Source organism: Ammodytes marinus (assembly GCF_949987685.1).
Source record: "Ammodytes marinus genome assembly, chromosome: 3".
Lineage (NCBI taxonomy): Eukaryota > Metazoa > Chordata > Actinopteri > Uranoscopiformes > Ammodytidae > Ammodytes > Ammodytes marinus.
Window position 1 is genome coordinate 11,471,180 of NC_137232.1, and position 19,337 is coordinate 11,490,516.

General features: G+C 40.2%; 1 protein-coding gene across 1 annotated transcript in view; it reads left to right on the forward strand.

Annotated features, from left to right (window-relative positions):
- The window catches only part of LOC307269553 (SPRY domain-containing SOCS box protein 4-like), a 49,399-nt gene that overhangs the window by 19,048 nt on the left and 11,014 nt on the right, over positions 1 to 19,337 (forward strand). Inside the window, exon 3 of the mRNA XM_080052533.1 lies at positions 13,630 to 14,522. Coding sequence (XP_079908659.1) covers positions 13,814 to 14,522 — 709 coding nt within the window. The 5' untranslated portion in view covers positions 13,630 to 13,813. The remainder of the gene's footprint in view (positions 1 to 13,629; positions 14,523 to 19,337) is intronic.

Below are 19,337 nucleotides of genomic sequence, written 5' to 3' on the forward strand. Positions count from 1 at the left end.
ATCTTGATTGGAAATGTTGTTGAAATGTTGTGATATAATGTTGAGGCTATATTACCCACCCCTACTTAATATTTTAGAGTAGACCTTAAACGACCAATATGGTCAGTCCAGGTGTGGTGTGATGGCAATTGCATAACAAACCAGCTTGTCATTTAAAAAATTAAGATGATACACAGTTGAATTTTTTTTATTACATTTATTCTCTGCATTTATCATGTGTATCGTGTATGACGTCTGTCACAACTTACAGGCAGTGTTAATTTTGGCAGCAAATTCTAATTTAGTCTTAGTCTTAGTCTTTTGAATATCACACCATTTAGTCTTAGTCCTATTCTAGTCATCTAAAATATTTTAGTCTTAGTCTAGTCTAGTCTACTAAATATAAGCAGATTTTAGTTTGACTAAATCTACAGCGGACTTCGTCGACTAAGTGTTTTTCTTCATTGAATGGTATTAAGGTTTGAATATGCAATACAGACACAGATTTAATGGTTGTAATACAAAACATTCTATTTCATTAGTAATAATCTCACATAAAATCAGTGTACCTGACTGGATAGGGGAGAGGGGGGGCTTTAAGAGCCTGTGCCCGGGGGTCCATTATCTCATGATCTGTCTATGAACCAACTGGATTCCACAATCTTTTTTCTTTTTGCGGGGAGCATGCACAAGCATTATTTATAAAAAAAAATAAAATAAAGAAAATATTTAAAAAAAGTGGGGGGCCCCACACTAGGTCTTGAAACGGGCCCCGAGATCGTTAAGGCCGCCCCTGGGCAGCAGCAGCACGCAGTTGAGGTGCTGATAAATTTGAGCAACTGCGCCTTCCTTTAAGCAACACTGCTGCCGCTGTGTGTGTTCGGACTTCTTTTGCATCAAAGCCTTTTAGATAATACAATTAGTGGTTTTAATTGAACGCTGTCCATGCGTCGGAGTTGATTGTAACTTAAAAACAGAAACTAACGGACGGAGGCGGCAGTTTCACATGGCTCTGTGTATTCAAACTCGAGACAGAGCCTACTACAAACAGATCGCGGAACTTAGCCGTTCCCCTAGACATCGTTAACGGGCAGGATATGCCTGACTATCATTTTTGTCCATCATACCGCAGAGTTTTTCAGCACAGCGGCTCACTCCACCCGCTCACACCTGCGCGGTCTCCCGTCGATTTTCACCGACACAGGGTTGAATTCGCTGCTTTGCACTGATTGGATTTCTTCCCAACTTGTCCCACAAAAAGAGTAGTTCTGATTGGATCTCTTCTCCATTCGTCCCACCCTAACAGTTTCGTCTAGTTCCTATTCGTAGACTATAGTGTCAGTTAAATTAGTCTCAGTCTTCGTCATCACATCTGCCTTTTTATTTAGTTTTTATTTAGTTTACGTCCGTGAAAAAGGTTCGTAGACGAATATTTTTCGTCATAGTCTTAGTCTACGAAATTAACACTGCTTACAGGTGCATTTTTAAATCAATCAAGACCTTGATTTAACTCCTAGTTTTGGACAATTGTACTAATGTGAAAACTTGAAAATTAAAACATTATCCTTAATTCTTAGTCCACAAAATCACGTGCCCGACTTTGGTCTTGGAGTTACAGATAATGTTTGAATGCATCCAAAGACAGACGTTACAAAGGGCCGCTGCCTTCTGCCCCTTGATTGGCCCTATGTCCTAGTTCAGCAGAGCAAGGTGAAAATGAGCTGTTAATCTGCAAATATGGTACAACTGCTCTGTGCGTTTGGGGCCACTTTTCTTTCCAATGTCTTCTAGAGGCGCCCTCTCAGTGCATCTGTTAAGAGTGGGTGGATTTTTACTTCTCGGGAGACTTGAAAGACTTTTGAGCGAGCTCCACACTAAGCCCTCCCCCTCTCCCTTCCTCTCTATCTCTCCCTCTCTTCCCTCCTCCCAGCAGCTGTTTTCCTGCCTTAGCTGGGAACTGTAGCCTGGCTGTTCCCCACCCCCCCCCCCCCCCCACCCTCATCCTTGCGTCACAAGCAGGAACTCACCAACTTACCGGCATACACAAACACACACTCTTTTCGTCCGCCTCTGCTCTGGCCTGTCCCACTCTCGTCTGGCTGTTGACTGTGCACTGTCTGGCGTTATTTTGGACTACAGACGGAGCAAGTATTCCCACTCTTCCACTTGGCTGCTGTGATTGCGTGTTCACATTGCTGTGCGAGAGCTGCCTGACTGTTGGGAAAAATGCTTTCATGGTAAGATGCATCTTCCATTGACACAGGCCCCTTTGTCTCTCAAACTGTTGTTGGTGGTACTTTTAATCCGTGACATATTCTCAGGTTGCCCAGTCTCGCAATTGGCAAGACTGTCGCCGGGCTGGCAGTTTCCAAAAGTATTTGACTGTTATAGCATTTACAGGTTTGCAGTGTGTCTCATTAAAGTCTTGGAATTAATGAAATAAAACAAAGTTACAATGAAATTCAATGTGTCTTTTAAAAAGTTATTGTTTAAAAAAATTCAATAAGCTGAAATTCACTTTAATGCCCCAATGGTAAGTCTTAATTATCTACATTTTCTATGTTTTGGTCTATGTCCAAATGGAAAGAACTGTATTTAATTGCTATTCTAAACGGCCACTCTGTCTTCTCCAGCAAAGCTATAGCCGCTTGCAGGAACTTTGAGTGTAGGGTTTCACACACGTGAGTGACAGAGAGTTGGGATATTGAGTGACACATAATTGAGGACTGTCTGGTGCTTGTTACAGTGCTGCTACACCTGACCACTTCAGTCCTGACTCATCATTACACTGGTCATAAACATGGGAGTCTGGGCTGAGTAGTGTAAGTCTTAATAGGAGTGTGAAAATATTATTCTTTAATAATAGGTTGGGCTGTCGCATTAACACCTACTTGTTTGAACATGTTCTGTTCCTCATGAGACCTGAGAGGCAGTTATATGCTCCATTGCGTTAATCAGATTTGTTCCAAAGGTTAGATTCAATACTTTCAAATGTCAGGGATATCAGATGGAATCAGGATTTTTCTATCTTCATTGTGAAAATATATTGGTAATGCATTTATTTTGTCCAGCTAGCTCCAGCATGGTCCTCCTGACTCACTTGTGCACCACAAAATATAGGCGGTAATCTGAGACGGACCTTGTGACATGGTAACCAAACTGTTAACAATGTATGGTTGTAGTGATGGCTCTTTGATGTATGCAATCATGTAGGGATGGCCATTTAGAATTTTTTCTTTAACCGGTTAACCACCAGAATTAACGGTTATTAACCGGTTAACCGTTAAGATTTAATGTAGCCTATTTATAGTGAAATACATGAAGCATTATAGCAGGGCTCCCGACCTTTTTTGTTCCAAGGACCGGCATATTAATTTAAAAACAATTCAGGGACCAGTAGCCAATTTAAATTACTACATTTTGACATTCACACGGCACCTTGTCTGTTGTGAGAAGAGGTCTATAGTATGCGAATGTAGGAGCAGAAAGTGCAATACGTGACTGAAAAGGGACATTTACACACACACAGGCTTAGGAGATGGGTAGCCTACCGAAACCCGGTGCTAAGTAGTGCTGAGCACGGGGCAACATTTTGAAAGACCGTAATATTGATAAGCTCCGATGTTATAAGTACTGCATAACGATACTTAACGCTTTTGTTTATGACGGATTTTCGCTATTGATCCTGCCACACAATCATGGCAGACCTGTGTCTGTGCAGGGGCACTCACTGCCTGGCTGTCTGTCAGGACAGCATCCACCTCAAGAAGGCTAATGCTAGCGCTATGTTAAGCTAGCGGGAGCCCACGCTGTTAATTAAATTATACAAACACATGGCAGGGGAGTGTTGTGACCATAAGTTGTGACTGGCTATCTTTCTGGGAGCGTACCATGGACCTATTATAAAGTTGAGAGTAGCCTACACGACTCTTTTCATTCTTTACCGACAGTTGGCATTCTTACATCCGGTTTAGCGATATCAAAATGAGAGTCAGAATTTCAGAGAAATTAAGATAATTTTTTTTTTAACCGTTTAACCTTTAGTATTAACCGGTTAAAGATCTTCTTAACGGTTAACCAGTTAACCATGGACATCCCCAATGCAATGCATACAGAACAGGCTGAAGCAGGGCCAAATTTGTAGAGTTGCTTCATGAATCATGTGGTGACTTTACACCACAAGCCCCCCTGTACAATGCCTTTTGTTGCACATCTGGTCTCAAACCCAAAATACTCCCACAAGTGCTGCTTTTCTTCCAGACTAACTTGTTCAAAGTTGCTTTAGGCAATTTTTTCTGCTTCAGGAAAGTAACATTTTCTTGTGTTTAATGTGGTTGTTTTTGATGGTTTGTATACACAGGGCCACTTAAGATTGTCGAGCATGTCAGTCACAAGGAGTACTGCATGCATTTGTAAAGCCATTGACTCAACAGTTAGAACCATTCATCGGACACGCGCTGCATCATGTATATCCTAGACAACCTTTGCAAACGCCAATGGCAACCTTTGCAAACGCCAATGGCATGGTTGATTTTCAAATTGATTAATCCTTCAACACCAGGCTTAAGTCAACTCAAAGGCTGACTGATACATTTTATCTGTCTCATCATGTTGCCTTACTACTGTTTAAATATCTCCTCAGAATCGGTTACTTGTCCTTACTGTGTGCATGCTGAAAAGAAATCAGGTGTTTATACAGAGCCTAGGCTCTGTAACTGGTATGTAAACAAAGGGAATGTAAACACAGTCGGCCCGATATTCACTTATTTTGACAAAGTGATTTGTCAACAAACATTCTCCAGAATTACCTAGTATGCCTTTAACACACCTAGAAGTTTCAGCTAATGGTCAGCTGTCCACTGGTATACACGAACATCCTGTGCCAGGACAAGATGAACAAACAGATTAGTCTGTATAGTGTCCCAAGAAAGAACTCAGACCCGGCATTGAAGAAAAACATCTTCACAACTGAATTGAAAATGGCACAGCTGTCGTGTCATATACTCAGAATACAAATTGGCAATATGTCTGTTAAAAAGTTGCAACTGTAGTTTATAAGCTTGGCTCTAGGAATCCTTATTCATTATCTTTGTAAATTGTATGACTATTAAATAAGTGATTCTTGAGAACAGGGCCAAAAGGCTGGGACAAAATGTAGCTGCTGTTATCTTTAAAAATAAAAATGTTATTAGGGATTAAGAATAGAATGTTTGGAGGACAATTATCCCCTTAAATGTATTATTATTATGTCAAATTTATGACATTTGTTATCTTATGACGTAAAAAACAGTGTCCACAGAAGGTTTCAATCTTTCATATGCAATAAAACCTATTAAAAATGTACTTTAATAATTAAAAATAGCTTTTTTCATAAAAGGCAACACTAAATAATCTCTCATATCAATATATTTTTTTTCTACAACACATTCATGTTCTATAAGGTTGGGGGGGACACTTTGTCACCACCGTCAGACATTTCATTAAAATGTAATAAAATCAGGCAATATGAGGGGCAGCTGTCTCCGTGAAGGACCTATTGTCACAAGCTATCTGTGCAGAGTACATTAGTCAGACAAGCTCTGATAACTGTTGTAGTTTTAGAATATTTTACATTCCAAATCTTGAAAGTCATGCCATGATATGTCAACACCAACTTACAATTTCTGAAGAAGTTATTTTAAATCTTTCCATAATTTTATATTCCTGAAGTAGTTCATACTAGCACCAATCATCAACAGAAAAAAGAAACGTTTAATATGTCAACTCCGTCAGATTTCCTGTCTGACGGTGGTGACAGGCCAATGACGGAGTTGACATTCAATGCAAAGGCATTATATTTGGGTGGTTTTCAAGTTATTATAATTATATTAAATACAGAAATAGGTTTTAGTTTTTCTAATACTGTACGTATGGAAACTCTCACAATCTTTTGTCATGGATGGTTCTTAAAGAAGTACAGGATGATATACCAAATCTGAGTCTTTTAGATCTAGTCTGATTGAAACACTGTAATGTGAATCTTGAATTAATGCTCAACCAATAATATGCTGTTCCGATATGTCAAATTCATAAGATATACTTGTCAACTCCGTCAGATATGTGTCAACTCCGTCAGATTTATATTATGATAACAAAACATAATGATATTTCATAGTTGTTGAGGAATGGTTGGTCATATGTGAAAATCTAACCACCTAACATGAGAATTTGTTTTGAAATTTGAAACACATCTTGATTGCTGTTAATTTTAAAGTAAAGCTGTGTAAAATTGTTTCATGTAGTTGTATATTGATGTATTGTATTATGACTTGCCTTAGGACTACGGATGCGAATTAGCATTTATGCTAACTCCGGCATATTTACATTGATGCTTTGCTGACATGTTGATTAATATGCACTGTCCTAATCAAATAAAACAAAAAAAAAAAACTAAAACTAAACATTCTATTACACAGTTCAAAATTTATATAAAATATCTATGGTCATATACATTTTGAAAATATTTTGTGTGGCCTCTGTCAGTCTTGCTGAATACTTGTGATCACAATTCTTCTTATGGGTCTAGCATAAATTGAGGGAAAATGAATGTGTGTTTTTGGCGTCTGACGGTGTTGACACAAAATAAAGAATGGCAAGGTAAAAAGCCCATTTTGATAACAAGGACAAAAGCTGGGAGGTTGTATCAAAGTGTAGCTCAGTATCTTATTATGTTGGAAACGCATGTAATTTAATTTGCCTAAACATAGGGTTTGTATTTTTTCAACATTGCACCCTGTTTTGTCCCACTTCTCAAGAATCACTGACATACTATTTTGATCATTTAAATGTATTCACTCATCTTGTCACCTATGGGTAGCTTGTTATAAGATTGGCTGTGCATGTCTGATAAGCTAACAATGAGTGTCATGCTATTCCAATCAATGCCTACTTTGCCCAAGATAACAATCTTCTGCTTGTCAAGTTGCATCTCAAACAGTCCTAGCTCCTCCTTGCTTCTTTCTCGCTTATGCTCAGAGGGGAAGCAAATCTCTGAGCTGATATGATATTTATATCTCCTTTTTATAAAATATATTGGGGAGAGAAGCACAGGTTGTTGTTTGAACCCATTGTATTTGGTACTGGATAATTCCTTCCTCTAAATTCTCCCTTAATCTGAAGTAGTTTCTAGCTAAACAATACATTTCATCACTTCTTTCTTGCACTTTTCCCATATCAGGGTTCCCACCATCACGTATAACTCACCTGACCCTTAGTGTTTCTCTCCTTTGTCATGAGTTCTCTCATCTCTTCTTCCTTTACTTCTCCTTCACTGACACACCGTATTAACATTGACTGTCTTCACAGCCAGCATTTATCCTGTCCTGTCACTAACCTTGTTAATATTAAATTAGATTCCAATTTTGATGGGTAACTGACTGTAAAGTCTTCTGCTTCAGTGTACTCCCTTTTACGTTGGACTTTGATTTTAATGCTCTGCAAGTTGTTAGTGTGAAGCCAGCTTGTCTTTAAGGGTTTTCTGTGTATTGGACTCTATGGCTGTATGATTTCCGTAATTACCATTTTTCAATTCATAGCTTTGATATTATTTGTGATAAAGGAATACATTGAATATGTCCATATCTTACTTACTTTGATCCAGAAAGTGTGAGCATGTTCAGGCCATGTCAGCTTTCTGCAAAGGACAATGTGGGCAGTACTGCTGGTCAAGCACTGGGGTGAAATTTGATTTGATGTTTGATATTCCTGGAAGTATCTTTTTTTTTTATGTCAGCAGCAGCATAAAGATGGCATTAAATATTCCCAAATGGTTTTCACAGAGAGGCTGACGGGACCATTTCTCTCCCCCTCTGTCTCTTCAAAAAAAGCCCCTGGCAGGATTCCCAAGTGCTGAGCCAGCAGAAGCTACACTACCCCCATTTATGAAACATTTGACTGGATACTGTTTTATAGGCTGTGCTGGGCAGACACGATGACATTAATCATTCCCTTTACTTGGTTAAGGCACATGATTTCTATTGAAGTACTGCTGTGATATTTCAACCCTGCAGGATACACAGGTAGACAAGTGTGCAACATCAGATTTCCTCAGTGAAACTATTATAAACGACTAGTGCTACCAACCGCTATCGCATGGCTATGATGACGAATAAAAGCACCTAAAATTCCACGTGTAATAATGTAATAGACTTGCACTCAATTGCTTGAATAAGTAAAAAGATTGACTTACTATAAACTGAATTGTGTGTGTTAGGGCCCGACCGATATATCGGCCGGCCGATTTAATCGGCCGATTATAGCACATCTCCGCGAAATCGGCAATTGGCAAAAAATGGCCGATTTTTTTTTATTTATTTTTTTTATGTTGAGTGAGATGCTTTGCTGTCCGGAAGTAGCCTACATGCATAGCATTGACCTTAAAGCCTATTAACAGCAGCAGCAGGTGTGTTGTAATACATTGGATTCATTCACACTTGACAGTTCCCCCTGACACCAATAGCAGAGTCATTGGTCATCTTTTGACTGTTACTAGTAATTGATGGAATTTATATAGTGCTTTATTGGAGGTCATTCAAAGACACTTATCATACATATAGAAAATCATACTTATAGAAAAAGTAAACAAAATACAGACAAATTAAAGATAAGGTTTGGAATGGAGTCAGGTGTAATTATGCTTTCTTAAAGAGGTGAGTTTTGAGTTGACTTTTGAATGAGTTTATCTTGTCTGAGATGCTGATGTTTGGAGGGAGGGAGTTCCAGAGGGTTGGGTGCAGTTACATAAAATGCGTAATGTCTGAGTGTAAAAATGCGTCATGTCACTTAAGACATTTTTGTAACACTTTATTTTATTTATTTTAGATAATGCATATTTCAATAAATAAAATGTTCCTGTACACCTATCGACATTAACAAGTATTTATATACAGGTCCTTCTCATATAATTAGCATATTGTGATAAAGTTGATTATTTTCCATAATGTAATGATAATAATTGAACTTTCATATATTTTAGATTCATTGCACACCAACTGAAATATTTCAGGTCTTTTGTTTTAATACTGATGATTTTGGCATACAGCTCATGAAAACCCCAAATTCCTATCTCAAAAAATTTGCATATCATGAAAAGGTACTCTAAACGAGCTCTTAACCTAATCATCTGAATCAACTAATTAACTCTAAACACCTGCAAAAGATTCCTGAGGCTTTTAAAAACTCCCAGCCTGGTTCATTACTCAAAACCGCAATCATGGGTAAGACTGCCGACCTGACTGCTGTCCAGAAGGCCATCATTGACACCCTCAAGCAAGAGGGTAAGACACAGAAAGAAATTTCTGAGCGAATAGGCTGTTGTAGTGCTGTATCAAGGCACCTCAGTGGGAAGTCTGTGGGAAGGAAAAAGTGTGGCAGAAAACGCTGCACAACCAGAAGAGGTGACCGGACCCTGAGGAGGATTGTGGAGAAGGGCCGATTCCAGACCTTGGGGGACCTGCGGAAGCAGTGGACTGAGTCTGGAGTAGAAACATCCAGAGCCACCGTGCACAGGCGTGTGCAGGAAATGGGCTACAGGTGCCACATTCCCCAGGTCAAGCCACTTTTGAACCAGAAACAGCGGCAGAAGCGCCTGACCTGGGCTACAGAGAAGCAGCACTGGACTGTTGCTCAGTGGTCCAAAGTACTTTTTTCAGATGAAAGCAAATTTTTAATGTCATTCGGAAATCAAGGTGCCAGGGTCTGGAGGAAGACTGGGGAGAAGGAAATGCCAAAATGCCTGAAGTCCAGTGTCAAGTACCCACAGTCGGTGATGGTCTGGTGTGCCATGTCAGCTGCTGGTGTTGGTCCACTGTGTTTTATCAAAGGCAGGGTCAATGCAGCTAGCTATCAGGAGATTTTGGAGCACTTCATGCTTCCATCTGCTGAAAAGCTTTATGGAGATGAAGATTTCATTTTTCAACAAGACCTGGCACCTGCTCACAGTGCCAAAACCACTGGTAAATGGTTTAGGGATAGGAATTTGGGGTTTTCATGAGCTGTATGCCAAAATCATCAGTATTAAAACAAAAGACCTGAAATATTTCAGTTGGTGTGCAATGAATCTAAAATATATGAAAGTTCAATTATTATCATTACATTATGGAAAATAATCAACTTTATCACAATATGCTAATTATATGAGAAGGACCTGTATATGTAAGGGTTCAAAAAGTAAATTTTTTCAATATATGTTTTGGGGATTTAAAAAAATAAATAATCGGCCGATTTAATCGTTATCGTAATTTTTCTCTGAAAATTATCGGCATCGGCACTCAAAAATCCATATCGGTCGGGCCCTAGTGTGTGTGTGAGGGTTGTGTGTTGTGGTTGAAAAGCAGACATACAGTATGTGTGACTCGCTCTCGCTCTATATCTGAGATAATTGGTCACTTTGAATCTGGAAGGCTATCTAAAATGTAACTGATTGTCTTCATCACATTTTCCTTCTCTGGCCTGCCTGGTTCCCATAAAGCACTTGGCGTCGACATGTCTTCAAATTGTTCGGCCCTAATGTTTTACCACTGACGGGATGGTGCTTGAAGAGTTGTCGGCATAATGTGTGTGGATGAGCACTGAAGGCTCGTGTTTGTTATCAACAGTTTGCTACATATTTACAAATGTCAACTGACCCTCTTGTCTGTGACTACATTATGCTGTGTGAAATTCCTCTCATTTGTCACAGAATAGCTTCAGGTGTCATGTCTGGTGCTATGAATTAATTAATATGTAAATGCAAGGCTTGTCACTTTTCATGGGTTGTGGTCATGAGATAGTGTTCTGTGAAGGATTGTGTGTGTATGTTGAGCTGTCAGGCCTGTGCTGTTTAAGCCCATTTATCACGTCATTTATTTGTCTCCTTTCACTTATCCAATCAATTCACCAAATACTTACTTTGAAGTTTAACCATAAAAATATGATTTGTGGACAGTTTGTCTGCCTTTCTTTTTAAATGTCAGCCAAAATAATTTGTACTTAAGTTAAGGACCATGACGAAAGAGATTCCAATAATGTAATGCTCAGGCAATTTTGTCAATGGTTTGGTGATCTCTGTATGTGGTTGCAGAAGGTTATCAGTTGAAATAGTTTTTATGCCTCTTCATCGGTGACAACACAGGCATTGTGTTTTTTGGCTTGTCCGTCCGTCTGCGCCATTCTTGTGAGCACAATATTTTGGCTTTTTTTTAATGCTTTTTATTGATAGTGTAGAGACTGAGTTGAAATGGGGCAGAGAGGGGAGTGACATGCAGAGAACGACCGCGGGCTGGAATCGAACCCGGGTCTGCTGCTGGCCGAGGCCCATGGGGGGGACGCCCTACCAACTGAGCTAAGGGCGCCCGTGAGCACAATATTTCATGGACACAGGGATTTTCTTAAATGTTTGCAGAAAATGTCCACTCTAACTCAAGGATGACCTGACAGTGATTACATTTGGGAGGTCATAGGTAAAAGGTTACTGCCGTTTGTCAATTGTATGTATGCCGCCAGGCGGATATTTCTAGTTTTTGTTGTATTTTACTTTTAAATATTCTACAGGTTGAATTTCAAAGTGTGTAATGTTGTCATGATCCTTCATCTGTTTCAATCTCCCCTACACACAAACAAACACACACACACACACACACACACACACACACACACACACACACACACACAGATGCTCTCTGTGTGTCCGATCCAAGCCTCCCCTCGTGGGTCAGCACCAGTTACTGTTCTGTACTTTCCCTGGAAGTATCATGTGGAGTCCTTTCCTGAGAAACTATAGGGGAGTAAAACAACAAATGAAAGATTGCATACAGGAAAGCGTGACGACGAGTAATGTCAGGACAGCACATGTGGAACAGCTTCTTGCCTTAAACATACAGGGAAACTCTGCATGTGTGCTTGGAAATAGCTTAGGCTGTCCTTGCAGTAACATATACATGTTACATTTACTTATAAAGACTTTGAAAATTTGAATTGCATCTCCTTTTGTTTGCTTGGTGAAAAGGGGATTGAGTAAGAAAAGCAAGTGCTAATTTCATGATTATATTCAGCAGTGTTCATCAGCAAGTTTCAGCTAATCCTCTATGTATGTCTTAAGTAGGGGTGGGAAAAAAAATCGATTTTCCGATTAATATCGATTCTCTCTCGGACGATTCTGAATCGATTCAGAAAAGTTAATAATCGATTTTTTTTTTTTTTTTATAATTTTTTTTTTTTTTATATTTTTTTTTTGTTGTTGTTGTAAATACTAATACTTCCTGTGCCATTGCGCATGCACACCACACATGTGCGAGTTGTTTCCAAAGTGGCTTCAAAAGGGCTGAGAGCAGCAAACCCATGACCTGCACCGGCTTTATCTCTGTTTACGTTTTTGTATGAGAGCTGAATTCCAAGCCATACTTTTTGTACAATGTGTTGAAATGACATAGAAAATAATAGATAATAGAATAGAAATCCTATAGAAACATGATTTACGAGATTAGAAATAAAATAAAACTGAATCGGTTTAGTTTTTACATACTTCCATATTGTGTTGAAAAGCTGCATTGATTATTGCACTGTTCATAGAAAGTCATATTTGTGATAAGAAAAGATTTTCTCTTAATACAATATTAGAGAAGGCAATTCATCTGTTGATTGTCTTTAATGATCATCACAAAAGTAGGAAGTGATTAGCAAACTCCTAGTAGCAAACTCAGATGTGCATATAAATATATTTTTGAAATTCACACATGGGTATGTACATAAAAAATGTTTTGCATTGAGATGCATTGAAAATCGATTTTGAATCGAATCGTTGACCTCTGAATCGGAATCGAATCGTGAGGTGCCAAGAGATTCCCACCCCTAGTCTTAAGCCTTTTCTATTGGTGGTTCCAAATAATATCTCATAAAAGGCACTATAGGCTCTTAACGTGTGTGTTGTTGGTTGTTTAAAAAAAAGAGGGGGTAGTTGGCATGCAACAAAACGTGTGGGGTGGTCTATGAAGTGGATTGCATTGAAGTTATTACTGTGGTAGGTCTCATCTTGTTTCAGTTCACTGTAAATGTGCAGTAGAGAGCCGGCTTACATGTCCGGCCTGCTGCAATCTTTTAATCTTTTTAAGTGCCCAGTTTTGAAATTACTGTCCAGGGTATACAGTGACACAAAAAACATGCGCACACACACACACACACACACACACACACACACACACAGAGAGAACTTCTAATGTGTTTCGCCACACTTTTGTGAGAAAATAGTTTTATAGAGGAAAGTTTATCTGCCATCTTCCTTCACTGTCATTTCACCCTCTCCGGCCTGACGCCAGCAGTTTTCTGCTCATGTTTCCACCAGGTTCTGACACACATAAATGAGTGACTAGTCTCGGGTCTGTATACATTATTCTCATTATCAAGTAATCGCAAAGTCTACATCAGAAAACAGTCTTGGCCAAACAGTCTAAATTCCAATTATATTCATGGTATAAGGGTTTTCTTATCATTACCAGTTGAATCAAGGCAAACGGCAACGTGGTTGCCGTGTCCTATCTGATTAGGAATTATATTTGACTGGCAATGAGTGCCTGTTAAGCAATTGGAGACGGTACAATAGGATACATAATGTTTATATTTTCTGTTTGTCTGTTTCAGGAGTGTGGTTCCCCAAGGCTGAAGACGGTTTAGGCGTGTCCTACAGCACATTTCCACCCAGGACCCATTGTGTTGCCACTGCGCCCATGAGGTAACGTCAGGATCCACCATCTCCTCATTACCACCCTTTTGGTTGGTCCTTTTCCCTCCCCTCTGTCCCTTCTTCCCTTTGGACCAGCCAGCCATGGGCCAGAAGATCTCTGGCAGTATCAAATCAGTCGATGTACGCGGGGAGCCATCCTATCGGCCGGTACGCCGAGAACTGCGGGGCCCAGATTTCTGCCGTCCCCCCAGGCTGGATTTACTACTTGACATGCCATCGGCCAGCCTAGAGACCCAGCTTCGCCACGCCTGGAACCCTGATGACCGCTCACTAAATGTCTTTGTTAAGGAGGATGACAAGCTGACGTTTCACCGGCATCCAGTGGCACAGAGCACAGACTGCATCCGTGGGAAAGTGGGCTACACCAGGGGCCTCCATGTTTGGAGGATCCACTGGCCGGCCCGACAGAGAGGCACCCATGCTGTCGTAGGCGTGGCCTCTGCTGATGCACCTTTGCACTCAGTGGGCTACACGGCTCTGGTGGGCGCGGACTCTGAGTCCTGGGGCTGGGACCTGGGTCGCAACAGACTCTACCACGATGGAAAGAACCGACCCGCTTCCACGTCGGCAACAACATACCCCTGTTTCCTGGAGCCAGACGAGTCATTCGTACTCCCAGACTCTCTGACAGTAATACTAGATATGGACGAGGGAACGCTGAGCTTCATGGTAGACGGACAGTATCTGGGAGTAGCTTTCAGAGGGCTAAAAGGCAAGAGACTGTATCCCATTGTCAGTGCTGTCTGGGGGCACTGTGAAGTATCCATTCGCTACATCAACGGACTAGATCGTAAGTGGCACAATACACACAAACACATACTGGAATTAGTGGCCGTTAAATATTTGATAAGATGCTGAATGAGTATTATGTATACTGCGACTTCTAGAGGAGCAGGGGTTGTATTTCACAACCCGTTCAAAACTTGATTTTTGTTATTTATAAATATAGATTTTTGGAGCTGATGATAGGAGATCCCAAAAATATAAATCCCAATATATTGCCATTTAGGATTGTTAAGCATAGCCCTATGTTAGACATAGTAGCTAGTGGTAGATACCCAATAGAGAATTACTCCTATCAGGATCAGGGCCAAAAAAACAAAAAAAGATTTTGGGACATCCTTACTTGTTTTTTTTCCCTTATCTGTCCTTCGGTACCTGCTAATACTCTTCAGTAGTGAGGCTGTATAATTGATCAAAGGTATTTTAGTGCAGAAGAAGAAACATCCTAATTATAGTACAGGAAATGTTATAGCTGATGATCACAAATGTGTTCCTTACCAAGACATCCTAGTGTTTGATGTCCAATCGGATTATAATCGTGAGCTTTTTTGCTTAAACCCTTTTTATGTTTAGCATAATCCCTCATTATTAAAACATGTCATGCACATTTTTAAGCTACTGGTCATGCACTGCCTAGTGCTTATTACCAATTAAACTTGATTGATAGTAAACTTTATAAGGTTTTCTGTGTAACTATAATAACTAACTCATAGGTCTGTATTTACCCAAATCACCTCCCAAATATGTAAACTAGGGACTTGTTTTAATGCATCTGTGTCACTGCAGAGCCCGGGGAGAGGTGGATCTGGTTGGTTATTTTTCACCGTGCAGCGAAGTTATGTTTATGTATGAAACTCCAGATAGGCTTATATTTAGACCTGCTCATCAAAGCTGTAAAGGCCTGGGGGGAGATTTGTTCTATAACAACTTAGGAGTCCAGTGACACAACCCAGAGTAGGATCAGAGGGGAGAATGGGAGAACGACTGCTACCAAACTCTATTCTAAGAAAGACATATTTTCAGTCGGTTATTGTTTATAGCCAGCTATGTGTTATTGTCCCATTGTCATTATATGACAAAGCACAATGGTTTTGACAAGAGACAGAGCGAGAGGACTCGGAATCAAGCAGCTGAGTCATTTTGACAGCCTTCACTAAAACCCCTAATCCTCTAAGTCCCAGTCATACAATACTCAGTTGTGGCTGAAATGAGAACTTTACAGTGTAATATGTGTGAAATGTATGGTATTTCTTAAGATTTACAAGCTATGTCCTCAAGCAGTACTGCTGTGGCCAAGTTCCAAATACTTAACTGGTTTTAGCCCTTCCAGAAATGTACATGATTTAAGTTTCAGGGACACACTTGGATTTGTTGCGTTTTCCTCAGAGAGAATGGATATGCGGTTCACATTTCTGTCTGCAATGATCTATAAAAAGCCCACAAAGAGAGGTACTGTTGCTTTGTTTACCAGTAGGAACAGTGTTCACATCTGCATGTAATATCTTGTGCATTATTTCTGGTCAGCTTCCCTTAATTGCTTTTAGTGTACTCTTAGGTCTTCAGACAGTTATCCTCAAACTTTACACACTTGGAGAGAAAAATAAGAAAACTGTATTCAAGCCTAGTGTATTAGGAATATCTGTTTCGCAAGTCCTGAAGTCGCCATGAAGGTCATTCTGTGTGTATCAAGCTTGTCTTTCTCAATGGTTCTCTGCTGTTCTTTTCTGTTAAATGTCATCGGTCAAACTACTAGTCATCTCTATCAAGGCTGCCCATCAGGTTGAGTAATAGACCACATCCCTCCCACTCCTGTCTGCATGTTGCACAAAGACCAAACGCAGACAAGGGGGGGGGGGGGGGGGGTGTTATTGTCGAGGAGTCTGGAAGATGTCCAAGTGTGTCTCTGAGCTCAGTGTCTGGTTTTGCATAGCAGGTAACATTGGGTAATGTGTTAAGCAGCTTATGTCCACATCCTTTAGAGAGGTCCATTTTCATGTTTCATGAAATCCATGCCTATAGTTTATGCAGTGTTCTCTCTGTTTTAGTGGAAGATCTAGCTAGAGAAAGAAACATGTTCTTTAAGCACCAATATGTAGGAGTTGTATGAAATTAAGAAATATACACTCACTGGCCATTTTATTAGGTGCACCAGTTCAATTTCTTCTTAACACATACATTATCAGCCAATTTCATTGCAGGAACTCAATGCATTTGGGCATGTAGACCTGGGACAAATTGTTGAAGTTCAAACCGAGCATCAGAATGGGGAAGAAAGGGGGTTTAAGTAACTTTGAATGTGGCATGGTTGATGGTGCCAGACGGGCTGGTCTGAGTGTTTCAGAAACTGATGATCTACTGGGATTTTCTCTCACAACCATCTCTAGCGTTTGCAGCGAATGGTCCGAAAAAGAAAAAATATCCATCAGTGAGTGGTGGTTGTGTTGACGAAAATGCCTTTCAGAGGAGAATGGGTAGACTGGTTCAAGATGATAGATAGGCAACATTAACTCAAGTAACCACATGGTACAACCAACGTAGAATACCATGTCCAACCTTGAAGCAGATGGGCTAGAGCAGCAGAAGACCCCACCGGGTGCATTTGCTGTCAGCTAAGAACAGAAAACTGAGGCTATAATTAGCACGGACTCACTAAAATTGGACAATAGAAGATTGGAAAAATATTGCCTGGTCTGATGACTCTATTTAAGTTGTGAGATTCAGATGGTAGGGTCATAATTTGGCGTAAACAACATGCAAGCATGGATCCATCCTGCCTTGTATCAACGGTTAGGAGACGGCAGAACAGAGTGTGCTAATGGCAAGAGCTAAAGGTTGCTAATGTATGAGCCGGAACTGAGATCAATCTCCTGTTTTAGTTGTGAGAGATCAATTTTTATCACACATAAGGGAAATCTCCTTGATGTGATATATAAAAAAAGAATGGAAGCATCAATATACATGCTTGGAGTTGCCAGTGCTCCCTTATTCCCATATCTTGCTTTTGTGCATCCACCTCGTAGCAACTCGAAGAGAATTGACATTATGTCTGGGTTCTAAGTCTTTTAGGTTTATTTCTTCTCCCTCCTGCTTAGACTTTTTTATCATCCATCTCTTACTGCCTGGGAAGCGAGAAGAGATAAGTATCTCTATGCTTTTCTCTACGGTCTGTATTGTCTCTTAATACCATGCATTAAAGCACGCTTCTTATCCTCCCGCGAACACTTTAGTGCTTTGGACCTAAGTAGCAGAGACACTAGAAAGCCAAACCTAGTGAGACGTGATTTTTATCTTTAATGTTTTTCTTGCCTCTAACTTTCTAAAATCTTTCCATTACAAAACAATGGGTGTTGCTGTCCACCTCTGTCTACTCTTGGAAAGTCATGATTCACTTGAGTCACATTGTTGACCCCACAGTGGCCTGGCCAGCCTAATGGCAACAGGCTGATCCAAACTCATTTCTACCTGAAAGAGAGAGACCAGACCACAGAGGAGACGGCCCTATTTGTCTCCACTTCATTGTGTTTAATCTCCTTCCTCTCGCTTTGTTTTCCTTCCTCATCCTTTTCAGCACTAATCCTTCCTTCAGTGTTTTACACCACCCTCTATTGTGGTGGCAGGTTGCTGTGGAAACTGTTTAGCCGACATTTTGGTGAATGAGTGGGTGGTTAATTGTTGACCAGGCTGCTTGCTTACTAGTTTGTCGGCCAAGGGCTTGCCCTATGCAAATGGGATGTCTTTCTTCAGCCTTTCTGCAGTTGAGAGCGGTTGGCTATATTCAGAGAAGCACAGATGCAAGCTATGACCTAAGTTACAACCTTGCATAACTCCAAGTTTAACCTGTACTTTACAGAATGACACAGTCTGTACTTATGACACTAGTATATTAAATTAATTGAAGTGTTCTAATGTAAACCCCCATCATAATGTCAATGATAAATCCCAATTCAGATGGAACATTTAGTCATCTGTATCTTTTTCGCTTAGTGCGCATGCGCCAACCACGGTGGCAGCAAGTCCTAGTATTAATGCTTGTATGATGGATGGATGTGTTTTTATCTGCTGCTGGACACCTGAATTTCTCCTCCGGGGGATCAATCTAGATCAAAGTATCTATCTATCTATCTATTAGGGATGCACCGAAATGAAAATTCTTGGCCGAAACCGAAACCGAATAAAATTAAACAGTTGGCCGAAAGGCCGAAACCGAATACCGAAAGAGGCTTTTGCAGTTTTGTTTACTGTCAATTATTTCAACATTGCATACATGAACTCCCAAATGTTCTCCTCAAACATAGCCTACAACTAAAAAGCAACCCTAAATAAATAAATAAACAGTAAAACCTTCAAATCTAAGAGTAAAATTTATATTTTACTAGGAATTAAATTGTGAACCACTCACTGATTTTTACCTTGACTTATAGTTATATGAGGATGAATCTACAAAAAGATCGACTTATTGCCTTTCTTAATTTTTTGCAGTGCAGTGCAGGTTGAGTTGCTCTAAAAAAAACTGCACCACAGCTCCCACCGTAATGTCCAGACTTCAGAATTTGCATCAAAGCCCTGATCATAACAATGAGAGGCTTTAAACGATGTCCATGCTTAGGAGGTGATTGTAACTTTTTCGTCTGTAGACTGAAACTAACGGGGGGAGGCGGCTCACTGGACATGTAGTCGCGCTGTCAGTTTGCCGACATGGCTGTGTATTCAGGCTCGAGAAATGCAATCAGACCGTAGGAGCCTTTTCCCCCAACAGCGCTAACGGACAGGTTATCTCCCGTTATAATTTTAGCTGTCAAACTAAAGTTTTTTTTGCGCGGCG